General features: G+C 38.2%; 1 protein-coding gene across 7 annotated transcripts in view; it reads right to left on the bottom strand.

Moving 5' to 3' along the window:
- Positions 1 to 13,981, bottom strand: part of CADPS2 (calcium dependent secretion activator 2) — a gene marked incomplete at both ends in the record, with an annotated part of 338,118 nt that overhangs the window by 40,857 nt on the left and 283,280 nt on the right. For 4 of the 7 annotated variants that reach the window (XM_080622717.1, XM_080622720.1, XM_080622718.1 and 1 more), the window contains 2 exons: positions 4,646 to 4,793; positions 8,359 to 8,514. In XM_080622717.1, coding sequence (XP_080478843.1) covers positions 4,646 to 4,793; positions 8,359 to 8,514 — 304 coding nt within the window. Of the gene's footprint in view, positions 1 to 3,634; positions 3,650 to 4,645; positions 4,794 to 8,358; positions 8,515 to 13,981 lie in introns of all 7 variants that reach the window. The other 3 variants (XM_080622719.1, XM_080622722.1, XM_080622723.1) reach the window with 1 other exon arrangement.

Raw genomic sequence — 13,981 nt, 5'->3', positions numbered from 1 at the left:
AAGCAGCTAATGGGGTTATTATTTAGATGAATTGAGTTCTTATTCTTATTCAGGAGAAGGAATGTGAAGGATACTTTTTGTCTTCTCCTATATAATTAAGGTGGCCATGTATTTTTTTCTAAAGGGTTGGTTTAGCTGGAGAAGCAAAAGGACTAGAATAAGATTTAATTAATACAGCATTTCATGTCTGACAACTCTCATTCATAAGTTATTTTAAATGTCCTCTAGAAATAAAATGAGCTCCAATTGTTCATCCTAAAAGAGCCTTTCTGTTAGCACAGTGAGCTGCAGTTTATACAAACCTTACAATATGCTCAAGCAAGGGCAAAATTAAAATTTCATCAACAAAGCAGAATGGATGGTAACAAATTAATAGGCCATAAAAGGCATAATAAAACAGACTTCATTCTCCATAGGCTTTTTCTTTAGCTTTTTCATAAAGAAGGTGTCTTTAAGTAAATGCTATTAAAATAAATCTGAAAGACTTTAGATAATACTACAGAGTTCCCTACTGAAATTAACAGGAACTAGGAATCCCATCCTGTCAAGGAGGCACATCAATTTAAACAGTAATTCTTCCTTTAGAAACATTTATCTGACAGCAAAGATTGTCCCCAATAGCCACTTCACAGAAAATGTGACTTGTAAAGACTAACCCTACCTTCATGGTTCAAGGCTACTTGGAACAGCTAACAGGGTAATGCTTGGAGTAAAAGTACTGAGGTCAGTATAAACATTAGCCTAACTCAGCAGATGTCAGATGAATAGTTTTCAGAGCTTTAAGTTTTTAAAGGATATTTTTCACCTGTCCCAGAGTTGCCATACAAACCAAAGCATTAAAGTTGATCTGCTTATTATATTTAGGAACGATTTTATAAACGGTGTACCTACTGAACCTCTGTTTAAATTAAGACAAAATAAAATTGTGAAATGTGTTTGCGCACACATATGTATCTGCTACAGGTACCAACATCAAGTGTGTTAATTTTTTCGTTTTAATTTCTTTTAAAGTTTAAAAAACACTTGGAAAATGTGAATACACATCTCAGACAAGCAGCAGCAAACACCCTGGAACAGTGAAAGAGTGTATGTGAAATACATCAAAGAAACTTTTCACAATTTCAGATATATTTTATTCTAACCGTATTAATGTCTTGACCAATATAATATGCTCTTGATCTACTAAGGACTTAAATAATTCCAAATTACCTGTGACATCTCTTGCTCACACACTCTTCAGAAGGCAACAGTATCTTACTCTAAAAACAATAAGTAATCTTTCTCCTACAGATGCATGTTGACACTATACATATTTCTATGATACATCAAAAATCACAGTTGCCCCTCCATAAGTGTCTGCAACTTCACCTCCACAGCACACTAAATGAATGGATCTATGTATACTCTAAGATCAGTTCCTTTTTTTTTTATTCCCTCATCGGAAGGCAAATATAATTTTGTAGGAATTGAATATAATCAGTAACTTCACTGTATGACCAAGAAAAACTAAATCAAATTATTCAAAAATCACAAGCTAACAAAATTATGACATTTAATTATAAATAATGTTTTATTTTTTAAAATCTGATTTTTTATCAAGATTTATTTTTCAAACTGTGAGATCATATTTTTTTTAACCCACTCCTCAACTCATGAATTCCACTAAAACAGCCACACCCAACAAAACTTCAGATCCTCAGGGAAGATTATTTGACTCCAGAGGACACATTTTGAGAAGATGGCAAATACAGTAGAATTAATGATAAAATTGTATGAGCTGACAAGGTTGTATGCACAATCCTGAAATAAGCACTTGCAGGTGAAATAAGCACTCCTGCTTTTCTCCTTGCTTGGTGAAAGCAGACAAATCCCCACCTCTTTTCCAAACACATGGATAGCTTCTTTTAGGTTTTAAGATGACATCCAGAAGGCAAGGAGGGGAGCGCTCCCGAATGGCAGACTTCTTAGCAACTCTTTATGAGAGTGGACTTAACTGGAAGACATCTTGGAGCATGGTGAGGAGGGCATGAAGTAACATAGGAAAACCTGGGGATTCGATCTAATTTAAATTTTAAACTCAAGGTACTATTATTGCTAGCCATGAACAGAATTCCCTAATTACATGGTAAATAAGAATTCCCTCCTATCTGACAACACAGGGTGAAAACTTCCACATCTGACTACTTGAACAAGGTATAAAATTGATCAGAGCTCTGTAGAGGGAATGGAAGGAGCATGCTGTATTCAAGATGTTTGAGTTTAACCATCTCCCTAAATAACACCTTCCATCACTTGCAAATTAAGTTCTAGAAATTGTCAGATGGATATTCAGTGTTGAGTTTTAGGTGAACAAACGTGACTTTTAAAAAATGTTAACTTAGGCCTTAGGGAATGTTTTTCTTGACTGGCAGAAAAGACCATTTTTGACACTAAAATGAAGATGAAGGAGGTTGAGGGAAAGAAAGTCAATATGGGAAAGTTTTCAAGATCAAGTGGCTAAGTAGGAGTTACCGGAATTGCCAGAGCTGCTGTAGAGCCAGAGATGCAAATGTTTATGCTATATGATCCGACTGCTTTGACAGATGGCCAGATTCCAGAAGTATCTCACTCAACAAAACTTGAAGCATTTTAAGCAACCATGATATCAGCTACAAGGAACTGAAAAGCCTATTTTTAATTAACCTTCAAAAAAATCCTTAGAAATGGAGGAAACTGACAGACAAGAATTTAAGTTTTATGTGAAAGAAGGAAGTTTCCACATTATCTGATATTTTTAATATGTGAAGAATTGAGATTCCTTTGGTTTGTTAGATGAATTTGGATGAAGATTAATTTGGGGACTTTGAAAAAAGTATGTATTTCATCCCAGATGTGCTAAATCATCAAACGAATCACTGGATTCAGAGAAATGGTCAGACCTAGTAGGGAGCAAAGGCTGTATTTCTGTTTTGGTGTTGTGAAGAGTGCATGATGGAGTTTGAATTCCAGAGAACGGGAGGGTTTCAGAAGAGAATCTGGTGAAGATTTGCAGTCCAAAAGGTTACTGAACTTTGGCTTTTATAGTAATGCTACAAAATGCTGAACTTCTGCTTTGAGGGGACTGGCTAACAGTGCAGGAGGCATTATCCAGAGCAGGCAAGAGGAATGGCGTGACTGGGGGAATGATGCTATACCATCTGTCTGCAGTCTTTATGGAGGTACCGGTATTTCTTGTTCACGAAGCAGGGTGTGCATGGGTGTGTTTGCAGATTACTGCTTGGACACTAAGTATAAGATGGCAGCATCAGCCTCAGGCAGAGTTGCTAGTTGTGGTTTACTTCTGATGAGCCTGAAACAAATTCTTTTGCCTCACTGAGAGATGAAAGGGTCCAAAACTTTGTCATCCACTAAGACAGGACACTGGGTCTGAAAAGAGCAAAAGTAAAGAATTCATCCAGACCCTTCCTAGAGAATGAACAAGGAAAGAAGAACTGAGAAGCTGATGATCAGTCTGTAGCAAGGGCAGGCAGTAAAAGAATTCTGAGGGCTCAGCTTACAAATTAACATGAAAACCAGTATTACCATTTAAAATAAAAAGTGGCTGTTAATAATAAAAGAAAAAAAGTACGTTAAAAAACAACAAAAAGACACTTACCCATTGACTATCAAACTGGTTCATGTCATGGAAAACCAAAAGGAAAAATAAAGATGACAGGGTAGAACAGGAAAATGATGAATATCTCATTGAATTAAACAAAAAAAAAAAAAAGAAAAAAAAAAAAAAGGACAATTACATTGAATACACTAACTTAGAAAGTTGAGTCAATAAAACAAAGACCATAGTAAAGAAATGGAAAAATCAACAGAAATGATGTAACCAAATAATGTAAACATGAAATTGACTAAAGCTGACATAATTTTTGCTGCCAGATTCTAATTAATGCTTTTACTCTCTATCCAAAACCAAATGGAACAAAATTATACTGCTAACGCAGTAGCTCAGCAAGAACAGTTTTAATTTTATGCTGGTGGTCTCAGCATATGTACTATGCCTTTTTCACCTCACAGATTATTCCTGCCGAGAGTGACAATATGGGAACGACAGTAGTCGGTGAAGTCTATATATCCTTCAAAAGCTCCACTCCATCGACAGTCCTGGCAGCAAGACTACTGTCAAAATGGTCCCTGTCCTTGGAGACCAAATAAAAAGATCTCATTAAATTACCTGATGATTTCTTTCCTCTGTTTTCAGCATGTACACAAGCATGAATGCTGGACATATGAGCCACTGAAAAACAAACCCTCTTCACTTACAACCTGGCTGCAAAGGACAATGTTTTGGCTCTATTTTACTATTACAAGAGTCCTGAAAACTGCTGTTTCTCTGCTGCAACCCAAGAAAAAATCCCAGAGGGGTTGTGAGTCAAGAAATCCTCTGAATGTTCAAGACTCACAGGTCAAAGCAAATAAATTACAGAAGCATCTGAAGATGAAGGGTTGTGTCTTGTGTGATGCTTCTAGGGAGCTGTCTATGCATGCTCCCGTACAAGCAGCGCTGTGTGACATATTTCAGTTAGTTTGAAATTAATCTATAAAGGACTGTCTGCATTGTGAGGTGTTTCATATTCACCAAACACAAGAATTAAACATACAAAATTCCACTTACCTCTTGTCCCCCATCCAGTATGCAGAGTTTAGCTGTCTGTTTTTTGGCATCAACTAAGACATTAAACATCGTACACAGAGAAGAAGGGATCCTCAAGTCTGTTGTTTTGTTCATCTTTTGCAGCTTGACTTCAAATGCAATTCTTGTCCTGTTTATTAAAACACAATCCATCATATCAGTTTCTCTGATAATTCTGACCAACCAGTGTACAAACTTGTGAACCTTACTAAACACGTTGGCTTACAATGTACATGCACATGAGAATATCTTAAAAAATTCTGTACATGCAGAATATCCACCCATTCAATACACAATTGCATTGGTGGCAATCTGAAGGCTGTGCTGCTTCACCTAATTCAGCTGTATAATAAAAGTAGTATCTTCTTGCCTACTATATAACGATATTCTTCCTTGTATGATGCCTAAGAACAATTTAAAGCAGTGAAAATACCCCACATTTTCCAACCTTTCTATGTTAACATTAAGTTTATCATACCAAATAGTTGCTTCTAAGAAATACAATAAAAAAATATTCTTCTGTTTTTAATATGAAAGAGAATTTTAGTGAAGAAAATTAGTTTATTATTAAGAAAATATTAATATGTAATTGAAAAGTAAAATGTATCAGGAGCTACGTAATACAAAACCCCTCTTTTCTTCTCACACAGGTGTAAACAAGCAGCAATGTTACTGAAATAAATAATAATAGTTCAGAACACATAAATATAAAAGTAATGTTTTATTTTCACCTTTATGATTAAATGTGGGTACCAGAAACTGACAAAATATTTTAAGGAATTAAGAAAGAAGCATCCCACTTCCATCTTAATTAGTCTTATAGAACATGTTAGTATAACAATAAGAGTTACAGTAGTTCCATCATTCTTTTCTGAGTTGCCACTGTCTAATACAATCCACCCTGCGGATATAATGTACTTTCTTTTTTACCTGACATATGATATGTTTGATCATACTAAAACATACTTAGGGTATAAACACTAGTATGCTATGTATTATCTCTAAAATATTAATACATTTTGTGTATTGACACTAGGATCATTCTATAATATTAATTAAGCCTTCATTTACTGCCATCAGAACCTTCTTATTCTCTACAAAAGCAAGCAGCAAAGATGTCAGGATTGGTATCACAGACCAAAATCCGATCCACAAAGAATTATTTTTGTAATGCCTCTGTGTTAATAATTCTGTTCTCAGTTCCCAGTTGCGATCCTTGCAGCGAGCCATTTTCAACCTATTTTGTGTGTGCCATTAAAAGCTGCACAGTCAAACCTGTATGGTGAAAAGTTTTAGATAATGACAACACGTGGTAATATATTGATGCAGTTGCCCTTTCCATATAATTTGTAATAATCTTTGACTAAGATGATAAGACGAATTTGAAAATACTAATTATTCAACAAGTTGTGTTGACTAGTACTACTTCTATAAATCTTTGCATTTTAGATGATGATAAGTTGAATGAGAGTCTCAGTGTAAAATCTTTTTTTTTTCCTTTTTTTAATTCCAGGCTCAGAATCAATAGTATCAGTATATTACTGCAACTGTTTTGATGTTTTTTAAGATTACACAGTCTTCCAGTCGAGATTTTACGATTTTTTTCTAAGATTTGCTAGGTATATGTAGTTGACAAGCTTCAACACCAAATTCTTTACAACAGAAGGATGTAAGCTTACATAACGTCAATTTTAGTGGGTATTTTCTCACGTTTCTTTGCTAACGAGCTTAAAATTTTAATCCATTCACCATAACATCACCCTTCCAAAATCAAATGGAAATGTTTGTGAAATGCTTCTACCATTTTTGCCATGATTTCATCACTGTAGCTCTAGCAACAGGCTTATACACTAAGCCTGAGGTTCTCCTTGTTCCTACTATATTAAATAGAAAATAATAAAATACTATGCTATCAATCAGATTTAACCTTAGTGCATGTTAAAGGTTCCCAGTTTCTTTAGTCTTCCTTATCAATGTTGTACATTTCCTGCTCGACACTATTAAATTGTCTACAGATTACCTTTCCCCCATTCTTTTTTTAATTTCTTTTTTTAAGAATTCAATATTTTTATGTGTACAGATTAAGCATCCTCTGTATGTGGGATCACGGCTTCCCTGTAAGTTTTCTAGACATGAAGATGCTTATTCCAAACTTAAAGATATGTACTGAAAGCTAAGATATGGCAGAGATCTGTTTAGATCACCTATGCTTAACCTGAAATTACATATCCATAATTATACAATAAAGAAGAAAACCAACACTACTATTGTTTTCTATAATTTCATAAGCTTAGCAATGTAAAACTTATTGTCAGATGGATGACTTACAAATAGCCTTCTTTTGTTTATTGTATAGATGCACAAATGCTGCATACTCTTTAGTTTGTAATATAATGACACCAAGCTGTGTGGTTCAGTTGATACGCTGGAGGGAAGGAATGCCATCCAGAGGGACCTTGACACGCTTGTGAGGTGGGCTGATGCCAACCTTATAAAGTTTAACCATGTCAAGTGCAAGGTCCTACACCTGGGTCGGAGCAATCCCAGGCACAGCTACAGGTTGGGCAGAGAAGAGATTCAGAGCAGCCCTACAGAGAAGGACTTAGGGGTGTTGGTCGATGAGAAAATGAACATGAGCCGTCTTCAGTGTGCACTCGCAGCCCGGAAAGCCAACTGTATCCTGGGCTGCATCAAAAGGAGCATGACCAGCAGGTCGAAGGAGGTGATCCTGCCCCTCTACTCTGCTCTCGTGAGACCTCACTTGGAGCACTGTGTGCAGTTCTGGTGTCCTCAACATAAAAAGGACATGGAACTGTTGGAACAAGTCCAGAGGAGGGCCACGAGGATGATCAGGGGACTGGAGCACCTCCCGTATGAAGAGAGACTGAGAAAGTTGGGGCTGTTCAGCCTGGAGAAGAGAAGGCTGCGTGGAGACCTCATAGCAGCCTTCCAGTATCTGAAGGGGGCCTATAGGGATGCTGGGGATGGACTCTTCATTAGGGACTGTAGTGACAGGACAAGAGGTAACGGGTTCAAACTTAAACAGGGGAAGTTTAGATTGGATCTAAGGAAGAAATTCTTTACTGTGAGGGTGGTGAGGCACTGGAATGGGTTGCCCAGGGAAGCTGTGAATGCTCCACCCCTGGCGGTGTTCAAGGCCAGGTTGGATGAGGCCTTGGGTGGCATAGCTTAGTGTGAGGTGTCCCTGCCCATGGCAGGGGGGTTGGAACTAGATGATCTTAAGGTCCTTTCCAGCCCTAACTATTCTATGATTCTATATTTAACAGAGATGCTACTCTAAAATAGTGACAAATTAAGTAGTATTATTAAATGAATATAAATAATAAGACAGTAATGGAGAAAGGAAATGTAGAAAATGAAAAAGTATTTCTTCTAGCTGATTTACGAGATTTGTTAGTGTTTGCCACAAATATGGAATAGAAAAGACATTCGGTTTATTGACTTTCAACAGTCTATTCACAACATGTGCAGAAAGTCTCCTTGGTATTTCCCAGATGTTGCCAAATTGCTGTTTGCCAGATGCTGGAAAATACATACAAGTCATGATCTCTTTACGGTTGCCCTGATTCCCATGTCAGGATTCTGGTATAGGTGTACCTCTGTGAGCCAGTATGGTTATTCCTATGTTAATTTTCAAATGTCTCCAAATTTTTAATTTATCATTTCAACTGTACCTTTTAACGCAGGCTTCTATCATGTCAGTGGCCATGAGTTTAAGTCTCTGCTCTAAATGGCTGGCAAATTCTGGTTCTGGCCAGTGAAGATCAAAAACAAACATCTGTAGAGCATCCAGTTTCCAGAAAAGGTCTTCTGATGTAGCTGAGCCATTGCTATAAGAAGCAAAACAAAAGAAAGTCCCCAAGAAACAGAAGATAAATATATAGGTGTCTATCCCAGTTGGCATAGAATTATCTAAGACACTAAGATTTCCTACCACACCATCTTCCTCCTTCACTTCACTGTATCTCATAGCACAGTTACTCTTATTTGATTGTGAAAATGGTCATGGAAAATATAAATTAATTCCCACTAGGATGAAAAAGTGAAGTTTTCTCATCTGTTAGCTGAGAAACATGACAGACTAGAGAGGTAAATGGGATGTTGAGGAACATAGAAAATGAAGTAGCTCAAATTTTGTATCAAGACAGGAAAAATAAAGGGTAGAGGAATTATTAATTAGCAAGTACCTTCTCAAAACAGTGAAGATTTTGCACATACATTTTCTTGCCTTCATAACTCTGGTAGATAAGACTACCAAAGAAATGAAGATGCTAGTAGAAAAAGGAGAACAGAAACTATTTAAAGAAATCTGTGCACAAACAAAACGTGGGATTAATATGCCTCTGTCATCTCAGATTGTCCATGTAAAGTTCTTCTTTCGTCCTGAATCAATTGCTAAATTTAAAAATATTTGCTTGTGATAAGATAGAACAATTGAAGGCTAATTTTAGCAGTAGCCACAGTTACACTTCCACTGTCATCACGTTTTCATGATGCGTTGCATTGCAATTCCTGGTTGTGCTGCACAGCATAGCATTCCAGGATGTTAGTGACACAAGCAACCAAAACTCAGCCTGGTGGTCCCAGTTCAGATCAGACTAGTTGAAACATGTCACTACTGACATTCTTTTTCTTCTCCCTCATGACAAACGAACATAATTATCAAAGTGTTAAGTGACCCCAGCTTTTATGGAAGTCAGTGAGTGCTGAGTGTGCTCAGGACAGAGCAGGATCTGATTAAAAACAAAGAAACAAACAAAGAAAAAATACAAAAGGCAGCTAATATCTGACCACCTAATGCACCCCTCAGACAGCAGCCCCACCACTGGTTCACGCCAGGTTAGCTGAGCCAGCGAGTGGTGAAGTGAAGCAAAGCACACAGCTCATGTTCAGGGCTCTGAAGAGGCAGAACAGATGCAGCAGCAGTACTGCTTTGGTCTCATGGCACCCCACAAGCTTCCAAACCCACCCAACTGTCCCCTTGCCCTGCTGCCTTAATGCTGACCTCAGCCACCGCTGTCTTCTGCAATGCTGTGTGAATGCTGAAAGCAGCTGCCAAGCTAGGTGAAGGGACAGCCAGCAAGGGCTGGGCAGTGGGTGATGAGCTGGGAGCTGGGGTGCTTGCCTAAGGAAAAGGCTGGATTTGAGTGACTGACCCTGAATTTGGCTTTGGTTTTAAATGGTGCAAGTTTGGTATCTTCACCATGCATAGCAGGAAATCTCAGTTTTAGACAGGCGTTTTTGATACCATGCATATTTTCCACTCTTCTTTTAGATATAATTGTTAATTTTACATTTTACTGTGCTCCTGAAAGAAAACACCAGCAACAGGAAAAAGTCCCATGGGACTGCTAAGTTTACAGCTTGCACAGGGACATTACCTGTTAAGGCTGGACCTGAACAGGGACCACTTTTATACACCACCAAGTTTAATTAAGAAATAAAAACAACAAACCACCAAAACTTCTCAGAAATTTTCTAATGCTGTTAGACTGTTTCTTATATGATAAGCAAATACTGACTATTTCATAACATCTGCTGTGTACACTGGCAGTGAGTGATGTTGCAGATGCTATATTATGCACGTTATTTGATTCAAAAGTGACTAAGTCAATTTTTGAGAGAACTGGTGTAAAAGAAAGCAATATACAGGGACAGAAATGGGGACAATCTCAGTATATATATATATTGCAGTTAATAAGAACACAGAAAACCATATGTTCTCAAGAAACAGAACTACTATTTTTTCATCATCAGATCATACAATTTAACCATTGTTTTATTCTTCCATATTTTTTCCTTTTTTGCCTAATGGAATTCCAAATGAAATTCTTTAGGATTCAGGAGGACTAATGTGCTGTCAGTAACATCAGTGTACTCTTATGCATGTCCACTCCCTGGTAGCCACTTAATTTGGTTTCATTAGACTACCAAATAAGGTATCACAGCTATAATAAATGTAATAATAGACACAGGTTCATGAAACACTAATTCATTCTGTGAGAAACACTCATTCATTCATTCGCTTTTCACATTATTCTGAGCTCCCATTCTTCATTTTTTTATTCAGCATTGTCAAATGACAAATGAATTTGACTGGCATATTATACTAATAAGATGGGGAAGGAAAATAAAGTGCTACAACAAAAACTAATTGATCCTATTTCACACATCCAGACACAAATATCTAATTTGTTTGTTAAATGCTGCATAAATCTGTGCTTTCAATCACCTTATTATTGCTATTTGTACCAGATACTTGTTTTATTTGATTTTTAGGATTTTTTTATCAGTACATGCCTTGATACTCTTAAGTGGTTATACAGTCTAAAGATTTGCACAGTCTGCCAATTTGCTTTCCCTACTAGGAGCTGGAAATGTCACTTCCAGGTTTATACTACATAAAGTGTAACATGAAGAAGAGCTAAGCTCAGTTTTTACCTCCTTCTGGCAGCAGAAGGAATTCCTGCATTCAAATAAAACCACCAGCAATTGAATCTACATTCATAATTCCAGAACCATTTTTTTTTGGTGAAAGGACACGAGACATTATTGGCTACTGAAAAGTTTTTATTTGGACATGTACGGTGAAACTACTTACGTTTAATAAATGGATTAATATAGCTCTACCAGGAAATGGAACTGGCACTCTTTCTTTAAAAACTGTATTCTATACACTTATCTATATTTTAAAAATAAAGCGCAAACTCCACTGTTCTGCTGGTCAAAACTTATGTCTTCAGCACTAGCTCCTTACGCAAAAGGTACTGTCTAGTTGTCCTCTCTTTTTAATCAGGTCGTGGCAGTTAGAGAATGTTTCCAATGATTAAAAGAGGAAAATATTATGCCCACCCTAATTATTTTAATGGCAATTTAACTTTGTATTTGGTCACACTCTGACTGGGAGAATGGACTAGAGGTTTATTTTAACCTGAATTATTTTATGGCCTAATGCCTTGCTTCATACTGAATATAGCAAAAATAAAGTCCAAGACATAATGTTTCTCCAAGACCCTGCAGAATATTAAACCTAGGAGATGCATACAGCCTCCTAAGCAATTCACTTATCCACCGACAGCTGAGTGAGACAGCTCCCCCCTAGGCTTGCCAGTTACCTAAGCAGTAGCAATTAGTCAAACAATCCACTAATAAAGCACTCTGGCTGCGAGATCAGCACAAATACAATTCCAGAGAACATACTGAATATATCAGTTCTTGCCTAGATGTGAAACTCCATAGGGTAGCTTGGGATATGAAAATACAGGAGTAATATTAAATATCTAAGGACATTCTCAATCAGCCACAAGATTCAAAACCAGATGGCGTTCATTCTTATGTAATTTACTATGGGCAATGATGGTGATTTTATAAATTACAGCAACTATATATTTTTTTTCAGGTTATTACTGAGCTACAACCCATTAGTGTTTTGTGAGGAGGGTTTACAAAACAGGGCACCAGCTCTATGTTCTTTGTGAGCCCCCAACTTGTGAGCTCCAGTTCTACTTCCTTTATGCTGCCTCAAGTTGTGTATTCAGGTCTCAGAAAGACAACTGAGAATTTGTTCAACTGAAGAGTATTTCCAGTAATTACAGTCAACGGCTCTTAGTCCCACGTCTCTATTTTCCACCACTAGATGAAGGGCAAGGATAGAGGAGAACTTTGGCAACTAATAGCTATGTACGGTCCCTCAAAGATAACAGGGACAGACTTATGTCATAGTTCCTCTACTTAGTTCAAGGCTGAGGCAACCTGAGCATCAAACAATCCAAACATGTTTCCTGAGCCTTCTTCCTGCATGTTAATATTTTTGGAAGAAAATAAATTTGGCCCGCAGTTCACATGTGTCTTCCAGAATGCTAAATAGAAACTAGCTGTGCTCAAATCTCCTTATTCTAAAGAAAGCAGGTCAACTAAATTGCACTATTCCATCAGTACTATGGCTACGCTTTTAAATATGCACCCTTAAAACGCACACCATGGCCTCCTACCACTTTATTGGATAAAACACTGTCACAGGAACGTACATGGTACTACAGATGAAACCCCCACAAGACAGTGCTGAAACATGGCCTCCTGACACACTCAGCATGCATGAACACAAAAAATGGTCCAGAATGAGAGCTCAGATACATTCAAACCAGCCCCTTTCATATCACAATCACTGTCACTGCTCTAGCCGGTCCCTCTTGACACTTATGATAGTTGAGCTATAGCAGGAAGAATAGAGCTAAGACATTTCCCTTTATGTTGCCTGTTCTGGTTGGAAGACAAAACAGGACTATTCTCCTGTAAGCATGTATCTTATTTCATGTTTCATTTGAAAAATCATGGCAGTCAGGTGAAGTTCCCAATGACCAGAAAAAGGGTAATATAACACCATTTTCAAGAAGGGGAAAATGGATGACCCAGGGAACTACAGACCAGTCAGTCTCACCTCTGTGCATGGCAAAATCTTGGAGCAGATTCTCCTGGAAGAAATGCTAAGGCACATGAAAAACAGCAAGGTGCTTGGTGACAGCCAGCATGGCTTCACTAAGGGGAAATCCTGCCTGACCAATTTGGTGGCCTTCTATGATGGGGCTACGGGGGCAGAGCAGTTGACGTCATCTACCTGGACTTGTGCAAAGTGTTTGACACTGTCCCACATGACATCCTTGTCTCTAAATTGGAGAGACATCAATTTGATAGGTGGACCACTTGGTGGATAAAGAACTGGCTGGATGGCTGCAAGCAAAGAGTTGTGGTCAATGGCTTGATGTCCGGCTGGAGACCAATAACGAGTGGTGTCCTTCAGGCATCGGTGTTGGGACCAGTCTTGTTCAACATCTTTGTCGGTCACATGGACAGTGGGATTGAGTGCGCCCTCAGCAAGTTTGCCGATGACACCAAGCTGTGTGGTTTGGTTGATACGCCAGAGGGAAGGAATGCCATCCAGAGGGACCTCAACACGCTTGTGAGGTGGGCTGATGCCAACCTGATGAAGTTTAACCATGCCAAGTGCAAGGTCCTACACCTGGGTCGGAGCAATCCCAGGCACAGCTACAGGTTGGGCAGAGAAGAGATTCAGAGCAGCCCTGCAGAGACGGACTTGGGGGTGTTGGTCGATGAGAAAATGAACATGAGCCGGCTTCAGTGTGCGCTCGCAGCCCAGAAAGCCAACTGTATCCTGGGCTGCATCAAGAGGAGCGTGACCAGCAGGTCGAAGGAGGTGATCCTGCCCCTCTACTCTGCTCTCGTGAGACCTCACTTGGAGCACTGTGTGCAGTTCTGGTGTCCTCAACATAAAAAGGACAT

The sequence above is a fragment of the Psittacula echo genome (assembly GCF_963264785.1).
Source record: "Psittacula echo genome assembly, chromosome: 1".
Lineage (NCBI taxonomy): Eukaryota > Metazoa > Chordata > Aves > Psittaciformes > Psittacidae > Psittacula > Psittacula echo.
The sequence above is the reverse complement of the archived record's forward strand: the minus strand, read 5'-3'. Positions and strand labels throughout refer to the sequence as shown.